This window comes from Siniperca chuatsi, linkage group LG7, assembly GCF_020085105.1.
Source record: "Siniperca chuatsi isolate FFG_IHB_CAS linkage group LG7, ASM2008510v1, whole genome shotgun sequence".
Taxonomy (NCBI): Eukaryota; Metazoa; Chordata; class Actinopteri; order Centrarchiformes; family Sinipercidae; genus Siniperca; species Siniperca chuatsi.
The window spans coordinates 10,732,766-10,749,732 of record NC_058048.1 but is presented as its reverse complement, the minus strand read 5'-3'; the positions used below and the strand labels follow the sequence as shown (position 1 = coordinate 10,749,732).

Sequence of the window (16,967 nt, the reverse complement as noted above, 5' to 3'; positions counted from 1 at the left end):
CCTGCAGTTTGTTTTTCCTGATGCTGGAGCTGCTCGAGGTAGTGCTGTGCAGTGACAAAGGGACGCCTGACAGCATCCATCACAAGACTGTCTTTCAAGCCCCGAGAAAACATCTGACAGTGGGGATAGCTTCATTTCATATCAATATCTCATAACCTTTCACTGCCTGTGGCTTTTAACAGACAAATTGAAGACAAATGATAAATCTCTTGCACCAAGTTAGAAATGATCCCTCTTATACTGAAAACAAGATCAGTTGAGTCAGGATGTCCCTTTGAATTTATTGGACGACAACACTAGGTACATTGTGGAGAATTGAGGACGACAAGTAATTGAAGGCAACACGCGTAGCAAATGAGGTGTGAATGCAGGCTCTTGAGTCAGAACAACCATCATCCCAAGTGTGCCGTTTTCAATAGAATGCCTGGAAAGCTTTTAATGTCTGCTGTAAGTTAGAACGGCTTCATGAACCCACACAACGTCAAAGTGCATTTTCAAAATACCCCAAACCAATCAGCTTTAAAAATATTTCAGTGTTCACAAGAAAGGGCATGGATTCCCACCTACACAAAATAAAAAAGGCACACTGCTTTGAAGTACAAAGTTTAAACCTTAATCATGGCTGGATGATTAAAAACAAGATCATACATCATTTAGCCACAATAGAAAAGCCCTTTTAATCTTTGCACATTAACAAGGCAAAGCGCCTATATTTTAAAAAGGAACGCATTCCTGTCATTTGGATAGTGTTTGCCTACAAAAACATCAGGAGCACCTGCTTTTTGTTACATCACCGTCAGATCCAAGAAGCTCCTCCTCTCGGTTTTATGGCATGTTTTGCAACTTTGTTTCCTCAGAATTAAGAGCATTATTATAACAAAAAAGACTAAGATCACTTCTGTCTTAGATTGTGGGACCTAGCAGGTAAACCAGTTACTGACACATGACCAGTAAACAAATACACAACTGAGATTTCGTCTTTACAATTTTTTTTATTCACCTTTCATATCAAACAGCTCATCAAAAGGAAGCAAACAGGAGAACCTGCAAGGCAAAAAAAAAAAAAGGCAGTGGGTCAGCGGATACAGTAAAAAACAAGATAAGATGTATGCAGATGTTGTTTCTGCTGTTGTACCTGATTATGCTTTCTCCGCTGCTGCCTCCTCATCTCCACCCTTGGTGTTACGTGTGTAAATCAGCTGTGCTCTGTGTTTGGACACCAGTTTGATCATGCCTGGAAGACAAAACAGGATCATGTTCTTTGTCAGCATATTCTTATTTTCATCCACAAAGTAACATTAACCATTTAATATGCTCACTAATTTTAGTTAGCCTGCACTGTAACTCACTTGCCGTGTAAAACACTTTTCAAATGTCACAGTGCAGGTGTCTAAATGCCTGAGTTTCACAGAGTTTACAGATTAATCTTCTGTGCTATTTTAGATATTTACTTTACTATAAGAGGACAAAGTGTAAACACTGGCAACATGTGTTTCAGCTATGCAGTTATAAAGTCATTGCATCTCAAATCTCAGTATGACCAACCTTTACAATTACAGCAAAATAAACTCCTGCAGTCTATCAAATAAATGTTGGAACAAGTAATTATACAATGTCATTACTGTAGCCCACCTGCAGATGCTGCTGCCCCATGTGTGCGACAAGTAATAACAGGTTAATTTATCAGAAAAAAAGCTGCAGTCGGTGAAAACTTGTTTATGCATTACATAGATTAATGCAGTTTCAACTCATTTGTTAGGGTGATACAAAGCAAGCTATGGGGAGGAGGGGGATTCGCATGGGACAATGTCACTGAAATGTGATGTGTAACTGGATCCATTTTAAGTTCCTATTTCAAAGCATTTTCTCAATTAAATAAATCCAACACAGACAGGAAACTGTTCTTGTTACTGGTGGCAGATTTCATATACAGAAGACACTGAAACAAGTCCAACATTAGATATCTAAATTGTCTGCTTGACATCTGGTGGGATGCAAGAACGTACGACATTATTTAAGGTTTTTTTTTTTTTTTAAGAGGAGAGCCTATATAATTTAAAAAGAAGTGTTGCACCTATGATTAGTGATGTTAGCAGTAGACACGCTGCATATTAACCATGCAAATTTTGGTCATTTTGGAACAACTGATGGAACTGCTACAAAAACACTTTGACATGATACGTAGTGAGTTAGCATTTATAAATGTTAGACACAGCCAAAGAGCAGTGCTGATGACTGAGATATATTGATGGGATGAGCTTAATGTTGAACCACAATACTGTAGATGTCAAACCATGTTAATGATTGTTTTGTAGAGGTAGAGCTAGAACCATCTCCACCTCTGCCCCTAATGCAAAAGGCATGTATTCTGTCAGGTGATTACTCAAGAGGCCGAAGAAAACATTCAGTCCAGTTCTAATTTACAAAATGACTTCCATGGATACACTTTTTTTTTTTTTTTTTTTTAAAAAGAAGTGATTAAACATTCATAAAACATGCAGACATCTAATTTTTCTGCTCCTTTGGCTAAAAGTCCACTTTTCACCAAAATAACTGCTGGACCAACAATTAAGCAAATTCTGTCCCAACTCCCCAGACATGATCTGAGCTGCAAAAGAGCTCAAATATTGCCAGTGCATTAAATTCTTTAAAGACGCATGCAACGTGTTTTGTTTTTTTTATTTGCATGAACTTAACACATTACTACGCAATAGATGAGAAGATGACCATTGATGTCAGAAGACAGTTGTACTAGGGTGCAACCCACACCTTGACCACTCCACGTAGAGTCAAGCCCTACTATGCAGCCTATCCCCTAATGTGTTAAATGCAAACTCAAATATATTTGCAGGATGCAAGTATTTTGACTGATCCAGTGTGCACCACTTGGGTCTATAGGCAGAAAAATTCACCTTTGGCAAGCAGTTCCTGGAGGGCGTTCCTGGCCAGGGAGCCACGGATCTTCAGCCTCTCTGACACAACAGCAGGGGTGATGAGCTTGTAGTTGGGAACTTCTTTGTACAGCTTCTCGTAGGTCGCCTTGTCGAAGAGGACCAGGTTGTTGAGCTTATCCCTCACTTTTCCCTTGGACCACTTCTGCTCAGAATCAAAGAGAAAAGTTTCAATGATTAGGAAAGCTCTACAGTGCACCTAGGCACAAATGATTCAGCATCACATGTGAAGGGCCACTTCTGGATGAATATTACACTGCATACCTTCTTCTTGGCTTTGCCTCCAGACTTGTTGACTGGGTCCTTGTCCTTCTTGGACTTCCCAGTGTCCTTCTTCTTGTCTTGCTTGGGAGGCTGAAAACAGAACAAAATGTTAAACATTAACCCTTCATACTGTCTCCCATTCAAGAGTGGGGCAGCATGTGGGACCTGTCAGCACATGCTTCAATGCCCGTGTATTCAAGTATAATGATGTTTCTGCAGTAAGGTAATGAAGAAAAAATATCGCCGGGCTGATGGACAGAGCCAGCAGCCTGAGGTTAACTCTGCTAGCCAGCATGGGATGGCCTTGTCCGCTTCTTTAGAGAGCGTTTCTAGCCCCACAATTAGCATTGCTGGTTATTCTCATCGTTACAATAAGCGGTCATTTAGTAGTTTTTCAGTGTTAGCGTCATGTGTCATTTATATATATATATATAGTTATCATTTATGCGGAATTATGAGTGACAACTTTATTCGTTTCGTATTCATTTTCTGTAACCACAGTTTATCATGACAGCATGGTGGAATTAGCAAACTAGCTAGCTAACTAGCCAGCAGCTAAATTAGTCAAATGTAATAACTGTTGGCTTCATCAACACACTCTTATAACAACGTAAGAAAGCCCATTGGTGTCGCCGGATCATCCGGATTTTTAGAACTCGAGATAAGTTACAGAAACATGGTATATTATTTTTTTGTTTCGACAAAACGTGTAATAACTGTCCTCACCATGTTTCCTCGTCAAGATGTCGGAGCGAAAGGAAGTTCACCCGTGCAAGCGCCCCTTAGACAACCCGTATATGCGGAAATGGAAGAGGGAACTATGGGAAATTTTTCCGTTTTATCGTTTTAATTAATTTTGATAATTGTTATTGGCTCACCAAACTGCCGCACAACAATTACACCGGTAGGTTTGAGAGTAATACGAAGATGAAAATCATGAAAAACTCAAACTAGCTAAGTGTGAGCTCTTTTACATTTTCACCCCTGTCTTTTGACGCTGTAAGGTCACGTGACACTTTTGTCAGCTGGGCAGGAGGTTGCAAAGATGGTGATCTACAGTGTATATTTGGTGAACAAGGCTGGAGGTTTAGTTTACCAATACGACAATTATGTCCCGAGAGCGGAGGCCGAGAAAACATTTAGCTATCCTTTAGATTTAGTGCTCAAGCATCACGATGAAAAGGTCGTCGTGTCGTTTGGACAGCGAGACGGAATCAGAGGTAACGTTAACGTTTTAGAGCATATCGTTAGTTCACTTTACTAGCTAACCTAGCTAGCTGGCAATTACTAACGTTACTCAAGGCTTATGACCTTAACAAATGAGGCGAAAGTAAATGCACTCTTAAATGGACCAATCGTCTATGCCAAGCGCTGAATTAGATTGCGCTAATTTGGATAGTTTCCTGTGTACTAGCTAAAATGTTCATCTGCAGTCTGCATGGCAATTAGTGGCCTTGGAGTAGCGTCACAGATGGAAAAATCCCTTAGGGTGTCCTGTAGTGTATTTGACCATTAGGCTGCATGACTTTTCAAAGCCTGACTTTAAACTGTATTTTCTGAAACTTAAGTGCGCGTGTTGTCGTTCTCCAGTGGGCCATGCAGTGCTGTCCATCAATGGAGTTGATGTGATGGGCAAGAACACAGCAGAAGGGAAGGACATCCTTGAGTACTTAAAGGATGCCTCAAATTACCCGGTGTCTATTCGCTTTGGACGGGCTCGCCTGAGCTCCAACGAGAAGCTGATGCTGGCATCCATGTTCCACTCGTAAGTCATATCCGTGTTTCACATTTACGCAGCGGGGTGGTCTAGTGGAGGAATCCTTTAGCAAGCATTCACTCTACTGAACTGCCACTGAGCTGAATCCAGTACTCTGGCCTCTCTTTGTAAGTCTGAATCAGAATCAGAAATACTTTATTGATCCCCGAGGGGAAATCTTTAGCCTGACTTCTTCCCTTACTGTGGAGGTGAGGTAAAGAAACTGAGAACCTCCTCAGTACATTTTTACATTCTTATTTCCTGCTGTTATAGTAGGTAGATAAGGAAAAAGTTTCTCAGTTTAATTACATGCTTCTGCATCTCTTCACCAAACTACTTCACCTGTGCTTGGATCCATGTTTAAAACTACTTCTGCTTTCACAGTAAAGGCCTGCCATTTATTGTGACGCATTAGTCTCATGTGGCTCAGTCATGTATGGCCGATATTGGATCCGCTTACTAAAGTTAGTTACGGCACCAGTCAGTATCGGTGGAGCTGTATCTCTAGCATCAAATTGCCTGTGTTTGTGTGTTTCCCCAGGTTGTTTGCTATAGGTTCACAGCTGTCCCCTGAAGTTGGCAGTTCAGGGATTGAGATGCTAGAAACGGACGTCTTCAAGCTCCATTGCTTCCAGACTCTCACAGGTCAGTGCTGTGAGTGAGTGTTACTGTAGGTGAAACAAAGACCCGTGCAATAATTTTGATGCCAGTCATGAGCCATTGTTACGACACTGTGACATTCAGCCCACTGGGCCATTAAAAATCCACCCACTCACTAACATCCTTATAAAACGACCCCTCTGCATGCCTCATTTACTTATTGTATGTTTGACAGTTGTTCTTTTAACCTGATGTCTCTCTCACGGCTTGTTCCATCTCTGTTCTTTCAGGGATAAAGTTCATCGTGCTGGCGGACCCTCGTCAATCTAGTATTGATGCGCTATTGAGGAAGATTTATGAGATCTATTCAGATTTTGCTCTCAAGAATCCGTTCTATTCTTTGGAAATGCCAATCAGGTAATGGAGAGAATCAGGATGATGTTGCCTTCTACTCTGTTTTTGTTTCTCTTAAAATGAGTATTTGGTACTTGTTACATTTCAGATTACATACCAAATGCAATGTCTAACACCCACACATCCAATTGCTTGTGTCCTCTGTTGTCACTGTAAACATTTGATGTTCTGATTTTCAGGTGTGAACTCTTTGATCAGAATCTGAAAGGTGCACTGGAGATTGCAGAGAAAGCTGGAAACTTTGGAACTGGATCTTGAACTAGAGAAGACTAGAGAGTATGTGCTGTAATTTCTAACCACAATAGATTCACTGACTTCATGTGACTGTGGTTAAAGTTCAGTTGGTGAGGGGGGAAAAGTGAATTTTCTTTGTTTCTTTTTCCCGGTTGTTATCGGACTGGCAATTAACACATTGTAAATACGTCGTGTTTTGTAAATACTTGAAGATTAAATAACATACTGTACATTTCTTATCATATTTGTTTTTGGCTGCTGTGAATTAATAAGTGATCTAACTGTAGTCTACTGGGCGTTGAGCATTGACTATGAAAGAATGGGGAAAAAAACATAACAACAAACATAATTTATTCAAGACTGACTGTTCTCATAAGGAAGACTTCGCATTTTTCTTTCTACAAAAAAGATGAGCATCGTGTAAGTCTTGTAATTCCATTCATGATTCAATATTACAAAGTTGTTTTTTTAACACAGATATTGTATAATATAGCAGCAGTTTCTAAACCAGGTTCTAGTTTTGTGCTCTTATCATTGATATACTAAAGTGGCCTTTGGAGAGAAAACCTTTCTCTTGTGTGTTTTTGCCACGTTTGACATACAAAATGTGCAGACATTTAAATTCCCCTCAGTCATTGTTGTCATGTTTACAGACTGTAAATACTGTATGTAGAAAAGCACCTGGTGCTCAACTTCTCAGAGCTTCCATTTATGTTTATGTCCTGTAAGAGTGACAGAAAATGCTGTGATATAAAAAAAAAAATCAAGTAAGAAAAATCTGAAAATACAATGATGGCTCAAAGTTTCCAGTTTTCCTCTGGACGCAGAAGATGAGGTGTAATGACGTTAGTCTTCCTTCTTGGACGTGTGACCCATCTTGGTTCGGATGTTGCGCAGCAGGAAGAATCCAATAGTGGTGGCGCCACAGGTGATCTCTGCTACCCAGAAGGCCATTTCCCAGCCGTGGTGCTTGGCAATGGTGCTGAACGGTAGTCCAGACAGGAAGCCACCAACTGAGGAGAACACAAAGGATTAGAGAATATAAAAGGTGTAGCGCACAAAATTATTTAAATCTCAGTCTGCTAAGACTAAGAAACTATCGGTATGGAACTGTATTATTAGTATAAAGGCATGTAGTAGTCAGTAACAGCTTGTACAGGTGCACGATGTGATGATTCTGAAATGAAAACCAATCAACTTACTGTTGGCCATCAGGGCAACAATGGCGTGTGATGTCCCACAGTAGTTGGATGGGGCGCTCTCATTGGCTATAACTCCAAACAATGCTATTGGTCCATAAGAGGAAAAACCAAAAGCAGCACCCAAGCTGAGTATCCACACCTGAATGTAGAAAAGAGAGATACGTCCATGAGGATGTCTGACATGCAGTGTGCTGCATTAAAGCATCAGTAATTGAGATGTCAGTGTTAGAACAGATACCTTTGAGCTGTCGGGAGTAACTGTGACTCTGAACAGGTACATGGACACAAACATGCCAGCCATCATGCAGATCAGGATGAAATGGCGGGGATTGCCATAGATTCTCATGCCTTGCTGTACAAAATAAGGAAATATATAAAGACAAGATGGTTTTGCTGGCTATAGGCAACATTTTACTAGTTTCTATTGTTGCAAAAATCCATTCAGTCATGAAATGCAGACCGAAAAGCAGACATTATTGTAATTTTTACGGCCGTGAGACATCTGAGACTTGAAATGTACATAGAGGTTGTGCCATTCAGTATTAGTGTGGTGGTCCTAACATTTTTCAGTCAGTGTGCTTTTAGAATTCCTACATCATTTCCTAAATAAAAAAAATAGATGTAGGCTGATGTAGGATGATTTTGCCATGTTGTGGGAAACATTCGTAATCAAAGCTGTATGACAAAAAGTATTTAAAATCATTCAGATGTGTACTATATGCAAACTCACTTTGGCCACAGCCTTGTCAGAGAGGAAACCTGCTGCGAGACTGCCCAACAGGCCTCCAACCTCCAGAGCACTCATGTATGAGCTACCTATGAAGAAGAGTTCAGTGATTCATAAGCTAATGAACCTTGATGCTCAACATATTTCTCAACAGAAATTGCAGGTGTCTACTCTACCCCTCTTCCGTACCCATCAGTGTAGACTGGCCCTTGTCCTGAATGAGAAACAGCTGGCCCCAGTCGGTGCAGGCCGTCTTCACCCCGAACACCACCAGGTAGGATACAGAGAGCAGCCACAGGTAGGGTGACAGCAGGAACTCGGACAGGGTGCTTTCATCACTGGAGGATCCTGAACAAGCAGGCAGAAGACCGAATATTACTTGCCAATCCAGTGTTTTTGTATGCCCTTTTTGTATGTATCTGAAATGTAACATAACCGAGGTGGGGGTGGGAGGGATCTCTGCTTCCAATCAGATTAATGCATGAAGCTTCTCTTCACCATACATACTACTCTCTCACTTTGCTTGTGCATGAGCTCACACAAGTGGCGTGTTAGGGGCACACTGGGTACAGAGTCCAACGAGTCACAGACCTTTAGTCACAACACAAGTGGCACATGCTGTATGAAAACACACACACACACACATCTGGACAATGCACAGTTATGTGTTTTCTGAGTATTGCCTATGTTTAAACAAATATACTGTGCCTAATTCAGTCAGTCAGAGAAAAGTAGTGGCTAAAAACTTGTTTCTGATCTGAAAACTGAAGAATTATTAGAAATCATTCAGTAAAAATCAGTCTCACCTCCTTTGCTCTTCTTGACTGTTGCCTCTATATTGGGCAGCCCCACCTCCCTAGGCTCATTCTTGATGAGCAGCAGACAGATAAAGGAGCACGCCACACAAATCATTCCAGATACCGACAGTATCGTCCTCCAACTGTAACTCTCGGCCAGCACTGTAGCAATAATGGGGCCCAAGCTGCCAGCCAGATTCATGCTGCAGGAGAGAACTGCCCACCATGTCCCGAACTGAGAGGGCTCAAACCACTGATGGCAGAGAAGAGGAAATAATGACATGAAATCATGACAGGAGTTGACAGGAAGTGTCATTATCTTGCCTTTGATATACAGGAGGGATGAAATGATTGAACCAGTGCAGTGTTCTGAACTGACAGCAGGTAATAACTGAATGACAGTTGCCATATTGCATGATGTGACAGGCTACAGGTCAAACAAGAGCGTGGGGGGAATTTTTCACTCATACTGTACATACATTATAACATATATTCATATGTTAGGCTTCCATGCATTGCAAACATCCAAGTGACAACCACCACTGGTGAATACTGAGGAACACTGAAACTGTATTGAGGTAAAGCAAATTATTGTTTCATTACAAAGATATTCAAAGGCCCTAAAAACATATTTTCTTAGTTGGCTTCTGCGATCTGACATGAACACTGAATTTTCTGCCAAATCCAATTAGGATTTAGCAACATTTAACTTAAAATGGATCGACAGTTGTGGGATTGTTTGCTTATGTTTCCAGGCCGCTGTCAATCAAATCTGATCAAACTACACCCACACAGTCCTGATGAAACAGGTTATCTGAGGTTTTAAGTGTTAAATTCCTAATAAGTAACACCTTTCTTAACATTTACTTTGATTGGTGCTTATTTACTCATTAATATTCAATGTAATAGAGAAATTCATACCATTTGGAAAGTGGCTTTAAAGAGAGGTACGTTTGGGAGCATTTGGTGACAAAAATATGAACCAGTTCCCCCGCTTGTATTATAATCTGAATAAATGGCCGCTAGCCTGCTGCTCTTTTGTTCCATTATGTCTTCATTTCATATTTAACTACGACATTGAAGACATACAATTTAATAACTAAGTAATTGGTGATGCTCTCTCTGTAGAATGCCTCTCTGGCCCTATATAAAAGAAATACTTCGTCAAGGAATACTGAATTACTATAAAATTATTATGTAAAAAAGGATACACATAACAAGACTTTTATCTCCGTTTTATCATTTTGTTACTGTTTTTTATTATTAAGTAGATAGAGTTCAGTTGTCATTTGTATGTTATTTGTGTGAATTTAACTTGCGCAAGTAAACAAAACTAAAAAAGTCAAATCTTTCTTTGATTCCTGAAAAATATTTGCGGTACATGCGATGGGACTATATAATGTGTTTCTTCAGTAGTGTAATTTGATTAGTGCCCAGTGACTTGTTGATATTTTAACTCCTTACTTTTGTGTATTACATGTGTCTAAGGTTGATTGTGTTTCTACCTATAACTGAACCCAGTTCATACTGTATGCTCCCAGTTAATTATAAGGTGTGCTATGGTGCCTTTTTGCTCTTTACAACACAGGATAGAAAAAGAAAAATACACATCTTGAATCTGATGTCAGTATATTGCAGCACTGATGAACTGGCATGTGGCTCAGGTACCTTGCGCAGAACCCTGCCGCAGGGAGGCCAGCCGAGGCCCTGGCCCAGGCCGTTGAGGAACCACAGGGCAGAGAAGACAGCGACAGTGGAGGACCAGGAGAAGACCACATTGATGCCTCCCACCATGAACAGGCCAATGGAGAAGAGCCAGCGGGCACTGATCTGGTCCGAAAGCACACCACTGATGAACTTACTGATAGCGTAGGCCAAAGACTGACTGCTGGTGATCATGCCTGAACAAAGGGAGAGCAGGAGAAGAGGTGTGTACTCAGGGCAGATAAAACTTATAGCAAGACTGGTCCTAAATATCTCTTACATACAGTTCTATGTAAAGCACACAGCTAATGTGTAATGCATGATAGAAGCGTAACTGTAATCTAAATCTGTAGTCTACCAAGAAACTGTGACATATAGTATGTGTGGATAAGTCAGTGTAACAGCATGTATGGAAGTCAGTCAGTCATGCTTATGATGTTGACATTTTAGGGGTAAATAATGAATCCAGCTTTGGGTTTTTACAATTTTCAAGTTTAAAAAAAGTCAAAGATATGACTTTTGGAGGAAGGCATAAAGTTCCCGTAACATAAAGTACTGTAACAGCATTTTGACGTTCCTTTTTATAGAACTTGCAAAAACATGACAATCAAGCATAATCAATGTCAATGCAAAATCAAGAGTCTCATACCCAGATCATCCTTATCCATCTTAATTTCTTGCATTAGAGAAGGCATCACAAAGGAGAAAGTCTTTCTGTTAAAGTAGTACAGTGTGTAGCCTACAAACATAGCCATGAATATAGTGCATCGGTAGTATCCATAACTTGCTGTAGCCATGGCTGCAGATTTAGTCCTTTAAAAAATGCAAAAACTGTAAGAATAAGAGGACAAGTCCAGAGGAGGGAGCAAGCTCCTGCCGTTTGACAGACGTCTGCTGCCTGTGACAGTGAACTTTGCTTCAGGATCCACTGTGTAGAAGCAGCTGCTTAGATGTGGAGAGGTGTTTGCAATCAGTAGGGGAGGTTAATGGTCAACTTCTCTACCCTGAAGCTGATTTAATCTGGGTTGTTACCATGTGCTGCAGGTCAGCCAGAGGGGTTGAAAAAGGAATTCAATCAGTCTGTAACATCAATGCTGTATATGACTTGTTGTTTTCTTTAGGCACAGATTTATAAAAAGGGTCCTTCTATTTGAACAGTGAACTTAGCGTTCATTTCATCTGTTGCGGTTTGTCCATCCAAGGATGTTATGGAAGGAATTCACAGATTGATGTAGTTAATGATTTACTGGGGAGTCCAATAGTCACTGCAGACCAGGGGGAGGCTCCTCTCCAAGTTGGGGGGTGTGAACTGTGGTGATCCTCAACAGCAAAATACCTATCAGACAGAAATAGTGTGTACCAAAAATAAGTACGAAGTTGCAAAAGAGAGATTACACTTTTACTGTCATTGTGGGTTGTAAGTGAGTGAATCTGAATAAGGCATGAAATATAACTATAAGCATAAATAAAAAGCTCATCTAGCTCAGTGAAGTTCAAGTAAAGGTAAAACCTTACATGCCTTTCCCTTATTTTTATAATCGTCCATACTTTACAGTAAGTGGTATGTAAAATGTGAGGCATGTATAGAGTCTTTAGTGGAAACAAACCACTATTTTATACCTCTGCATATGTATGTCCAACTCCTCTTGTCTGTGTAGGAAAGTTATCCACCTCACAGCTGTTTGCGTGTTGGACTTTTTCGCAAAATAACACTGGAGCGGTTCAGGCTGTGGACGAGGAGTGGAGTATGTGAAGCTTCCGCATCATGTGGATCATCTGGCGCCGCCCAGCCACGAAGGCTACAAACACAATAACAGTGATGTTATTAAATATAATTGCGAAAGACCGTTGTAAAAATAAATAAATAAATACAATAATAATAATTACAATAATAAATGTTAAACCGACAAATATTAACCTGTAATTTAGCAATTCGTGTAAATGTTAATATATTGCATGTTAGTATGTTAACAGTGCTTGAAATGTGTGGTTGCAAAGCATATAGCGGTAACAAAGGAAACACTGATATGAGTGTTAGCTTGATGCCAGTGATTAGCTACATTAAGCGAAGCTAATATAGCATTGTTAAGCTAACGTCACACGGTTAGAGCTGAGGATACTATCGTTATCACTACTGTTTATTGTTTTCATTTTTGCACATACAATCCTTTATACATGTATATTGCTAATTTCTGTCTCCGACACGGGAGCCTATTTTGCTAGCTGGAGCTATTACGAATGATTTCACAATAGCAAGAACAGGATACTGTTACGTTGGCTAGCCCCGCCTCCTTTTCGCCCTCGCTTTTGTTCCCATGCCAACAGACAACACACATTCCAAATTTTCAACGGATGTCCAGATATTGTCACATTTATGAGCAAGCTAGCTAAGTTACATTTATAACAAACATTTACATTTACATTCATTCTCACCAATAACCGAGGACCATGGTAAGTTTTAAGATAGGTTAAAATAAGAAGCAGTGCCGCCTAGTTTTCAAAGGCATTTTAATTTAGCTATTGACTCCACCAGACCGTCGTGACTGATAGAGAACGGTTATCTGGTAACGTTAATGTTAATCCCTGTAGAAACTGGGATCCAGCTCCACGAACTCAAGGAGCAGCTCTGATACCCGCCGGTACCGCACGCGGGCCCCCACCTCTCAGGTGGACGAAACCCTGTTTGGGAGCCCAAAACCGGTGAGTGAGCGTGGTACATATTATAGCCCACCCTAGACAATGACATTGCTGTGAAGTGTGTTTTTTTTTTACATTTCTAATGGCATCACTAATGTTCCCAGGCGTGTAGCATCAGTTTATGGCTATGGTGTGATAGTAGTACAATGTACCTAGTTTTAAACATCTGTTATAGAGTTTAATGTGTTGCAAGGGTGGAGAGATCACAAGTTATAAGTGGGTTTGTGAGATGTTGCTAACCAACTCTGTCCAGATATCATCACAGTTAGACAAACGTGGAAAATCAGCCTCCGAGGCCAAGAATCAGTCCCAGAAGAACCAAGGCGGAGATGTTGTTCAAATCATCACCAAAGACCTCATTCGCAATCTCAGGTAGGCTAACACTCACTGATAAACTCTACAGATTGTCAGATTGCACATTTTAATAGGTGAAAATTGTAGCTAAATTTAATTCAAAATAATGTAAAGCAAACATGAAAAGCGTAGCAAGTAAAGTATAAACTTACTTTATAATCAATCCCCATAATTCAAAGCTATAGCATATCAAAGAGATAAAAAATTATTGTCACAATATTGTGTGGGTGCCTACAATTCAGTGATTATGCAGTACTGAAACCCATCAAGCACATATAACAACCACCACCTGTCATTATGCCAGGATCCCATTTAAGGATCCTTCGGGAGCGTCCATCATTCTGCCATCAGCTGAGTTTGAGCGGATCACCTCAAGGTCCCAGTTTCTCACCAAGGAGGAGAAGGAGGCCCTGAAGGAGGCATATCAGAGGAAGAAAGAAGAGGAAATCGTAGGAAACATGAAAAACCTTAATCAAAATTGTCCTTTAACTTGCAGAGTTACAATAAGACAATAAGCCCCTCACTCTTTTCTTTAATATACCCCTCATCTAGAAAGCTGTAGAGGAAAGGAAGCGTCAAATCTATGAGGCAGACCTGTCCCGTAAGGAGAACCAGGCACTGACTGAGCTGGAGCTAGAGGCCCGGGACCGTGCGCAGCGCTTGGTGGTGCAGGCCAACGACTTAAGGATGGAGCAAGAGGATGAGATCAAACAGCTCAACAAGGTAGGAAGCAGCTGTGGAACACGAAAGTTAAATAACGTGCCTGAAAGTGAACCCGTCAATCATTGGCAGCACTGCAGATTTTTTGCATGAATGTCGCCGATACTTCAATACTTCTGTGTGTGTGTGTGTGTGTGGTCCCTTCAGCTGATCCTGGATTCTCAGTGGCAAGCTGCACTTGACGCCCAGATCCAGGAGAAGAAACAGATCCAGCAGGAGTTGTCAGAGGAGGAGAAGCGTCTGGATGCCATGATGGAGGTGGAGCGCTGCAAGGCCTTGGAGACTATGGAGCAGATTGATGAGCTGCGCAAACACCAGAGGATCGGGTGAAGAGAGCTTTACTGGGAAATACACACAAAATCATTCATGGATTGATTTGCACATGAATGAAGTTGAAAAAAAAACACTCTTCTTGTAGGGAGGGAAAAATGTTTGCTTTTAATTCACTTGACCCACCCAAACCACCTACATCCTTCTAATAAGATCCCTTTTCGAATCATCAGGCTACTGGTGGGCAGTAAAGACAAAGGGCTTCCAGTTGAGCATAGTTATTATGTGTGTTGTGTTCTGTGTTATATTCCAGTGGAATGCAGCAAATTTACAGCCAGATCCAGCAACGTCTGGAGGAGAAGCAAGTGCAGGAGGAGATGAAAGAGCAGGAGAGACAGCAGATACGAGAGATCCAGCAGAAAATGAACCTGGAAGACATCAAGGTGCAGACACCCACCCACGCAGAGATAACACACACACAAACACTAAAAATTACAACATTCACAGAGTCACGTACATGCTCAGAGGGATATGCAACCATGTGTGCGGTACACTTGCTTTGGAGTCCGTATCTTCTCTGACTGGTTGTCTTCTTCCAGGGCCTGGAGAAGAAGAGGGAGAAGCAACAGCGTCTGCAGAAGGAGTTCATGCGTATCAATGCCGAGACCGTGCGGGCCAAGGAGCAGAGGAGAGAGGAGGAGAAGCTGGCTGAGATGAGAGATATGGAATACACCCGAAACAAACTGGTCAGATGAAAAGCAAATTATCTCCATAGCCAGTCCACAGACAATCACTAATCGCCATGAGACCAGCAGAAAATACAGTTAGACAAACAGTAATACAGGGACAGTTCATACCCATAAAGTTCCGTTAAATAACTGTGTTCAACATATTTCTGATTTATTATATCATTAATATATTGTTTTCTTTACCTAGTGTGTGTATTTTTTCATATTGACATTTCATGACCTCTGCAGGAGCGGGAGGCAGAATATGAAGCAGAGCAGAGACGAATCAAGAAGGAAAAGGAGTTGGAGATTGCCAGACTGAGGGCCCAGCAAGAAAAAGCAAAAGACTACAAGGCAGAGCAGGTCAGGAATAAAACCACCAGCTGGCCACCGCCATAAAGGTGGTACCAGCTGAATTTAACCCTATTGCAAATTAAAATACTCTAATCACATTTTACCTTCTATGCAGATTCATGGAAATTTAAGCATTCACTATGTCCAAATTTTGTGTGTTTGTGCATTTGGAAAGGATGAGCTCCGTGCTCAGAGGAACAAAGAAATTGCAGACAGAGAATGGAGGAAAAAAGAGAAAGAGCTGGCTTCAAAGAAAGTGCAGGAGGAAGCGATGCTGAGGGCGGCTCGCTTGAAGCAGGTTCACTGCAAAGAGAACTTCCTGTTGATCGAGGCCGGCCGGGAGAAGGCAGAGTTTGAGAGGGTGCTGAAGTAAGAAACTTGATTTTAATAATTTTTTTAAACTAATTTTCACATCATCAAATCACATCACCTTAACATTCTCTAGATGTACAGTAGGATGGTTCAATCAGTATAGTAAAAATGCACCTAGTATTCAGGCTTTTATATTTATTTCCATTTATTCATGTTATTTTACACATTCCGCTATACCATTTTATTAATATTCGTTTTCCCTGCCACTTCTACCTTTCTCCACACAGGGTGCAACAGGAAGCGATCATCAAACAGGAGGAAGAGGAGGAGAAGCAGCGTCAGAAAGCGCGCCGTCACGCAGAGGCCATCCAAAATCAGGTGAAGGAACGTGAGCTCTCAGCCATAGCTAAGCGCAGAGAGACCTTTAAGGAGGCCGATCGGTTGGTCGAGGAAGCCCGGCAGAGACACATGCGCCTCAGTAAGATCAAGGAGAAGAAGCTGATGGAGCTCCAGTAAGTATGGCCGGGTTAATGACCTAACTGTCTTATATAGAACTACATGCTCTATTGCGAGTGTGTGTCTGTGTGTGTGTATATTAACTGAATAAACCTGACATATGCTTGTCAATGTGCAGGGCTACAGGGCTCTCTGAAAAGTACTGCACTGAAGTGGAAAGGAAGGCCCGGGCCCGCATACTCTGATTCACTCGCAACTGGATTCAAATGGTGTGAAGCCATTACGTTTTACAGGGCCTCATTTAAGAAGGAAGAAACGTTTCAAGTACTATTGTAACTTGAACATATATAAGAATTTACCAATAAAGGTTTCCCTTGCACTTTCATTGTTTTACAAGCGTTTGACCATTGGTGTGTACAGGTTTTAG

The 16,967-nt window shown here is 41.1% G+C and overlaps 4 protein-coding genes across 4 annotated transcripts; 2 read left to right on the top strand and 2 right to left on the bottom strand.

The window, feature by feature from the left end:
- Positions 1-972: 972 nt before the first annotated feature.
- On the bottom strand, positions 973-3,993 carry rps25 (ribosomal protein S25). Its single transcript, XM_044201632.1, has 5 exons — positions 3,942-3,993; positions 3,216-3,305; positions 2,913-3,096; positions 1,136-1,234; positions 973-1,044 (listed from the first exon to the last, which is right to left on the bottom strand). Exons 1-4 carry the CDS (start codon positions 3,942-3,944, stop codon positions 1,140-1,142), a joined length of 372 nt encoding a protein of 123 aa, XP_044057567.1. The 5' UTR covers positions 3,945-3,993; the 3' UTR covers positions 973-1,044; positions 1,136-1,139.
- Positions 3,994-4,207: 214 nt separating this feature from the next.
- On the top strand, positions 4,208-6,451 carry trappc4 (trafficking protein particle complex subunit 4). Its single transcript, XM_044201631.1, has 5 exons — positions 4,208-4,435; positions 4,806-4,980; positions 5,513-5,616; positions 5,862-5,988; positions 6,165-6,451. The coding sequence occupies exons 1-5, from the start codon at positions 4,261-4,263 to the stop codon at positions 6,241-6,243; spliced, it is 660 nt and encodes a 219-aa protein (XP_044057566.1). The 5' UTR covers positions 4,208-4,260; the 3' UTR covers positions 6,244-6,451.
- A 102-nt stretch (positions 6,452-6,553) lies between these two features.
- On the bottom strand, positions 6,554-12,532 carry slc37a4a (solute carrier family 37 member 4a). The gene is made up of 9 exons (XM_044201623.1): positions 12,270-12,532; positions 11,299-11,985; positions 10,614-10,846; positions 8,955-9,198; positions 8,338-8,496; positions 8,152-8,237; positions 7,660-7,773; positions 7,422-7,560; positions 6,554-7,232 (listed from the first exon to the last, which is right to left on the bottom strand). Exons 2-9 carry the CDS (start codon positions 11,444-11,446, stop codon positions 7,066-7,068), a joined length of 1,290 nt encoding a protein of 429 aa, XP_044057558.1. The 5' UTR covers positions 11,447-11,985; positions 12,270-12,532; the 3' UTR covers positions 6,554-7,065.
- A 156-nt stretch (positions 12,533-12,688) lies between these two features.
- On the top strand, positions 12,689-16,925 carry cfap45 (cilia and flagella associated protein 45). The gene is made up of 12 exons (XM_044201620.1): positions 12,689-13,100; positions 13,239-13,349; positions 13,600-13,718; positions 14,005-14,149; positions 14,253-14,423; positions 14,568-14,746; positions 15,004-15,133; positions 15,290-15,436; positions 15,668-15,781; positions 15,948-16,141; positions 16,372-16,596; positions 16,719-16,925. Exons 1-12 carry the CDS (start codon positions 13,098-13,100, stop codon positions 16,783-16,785), a joined length of 1,605 nt encoding a protein of 534 aa, XP_044057555.1. The 5' UTR covers positions 12,689-13,097; the 3' UTR covers positions 16,786-16,925.
- The last annotated feature ends 42 nt before the right edge of the window (positions 16,926-16,967 follow it).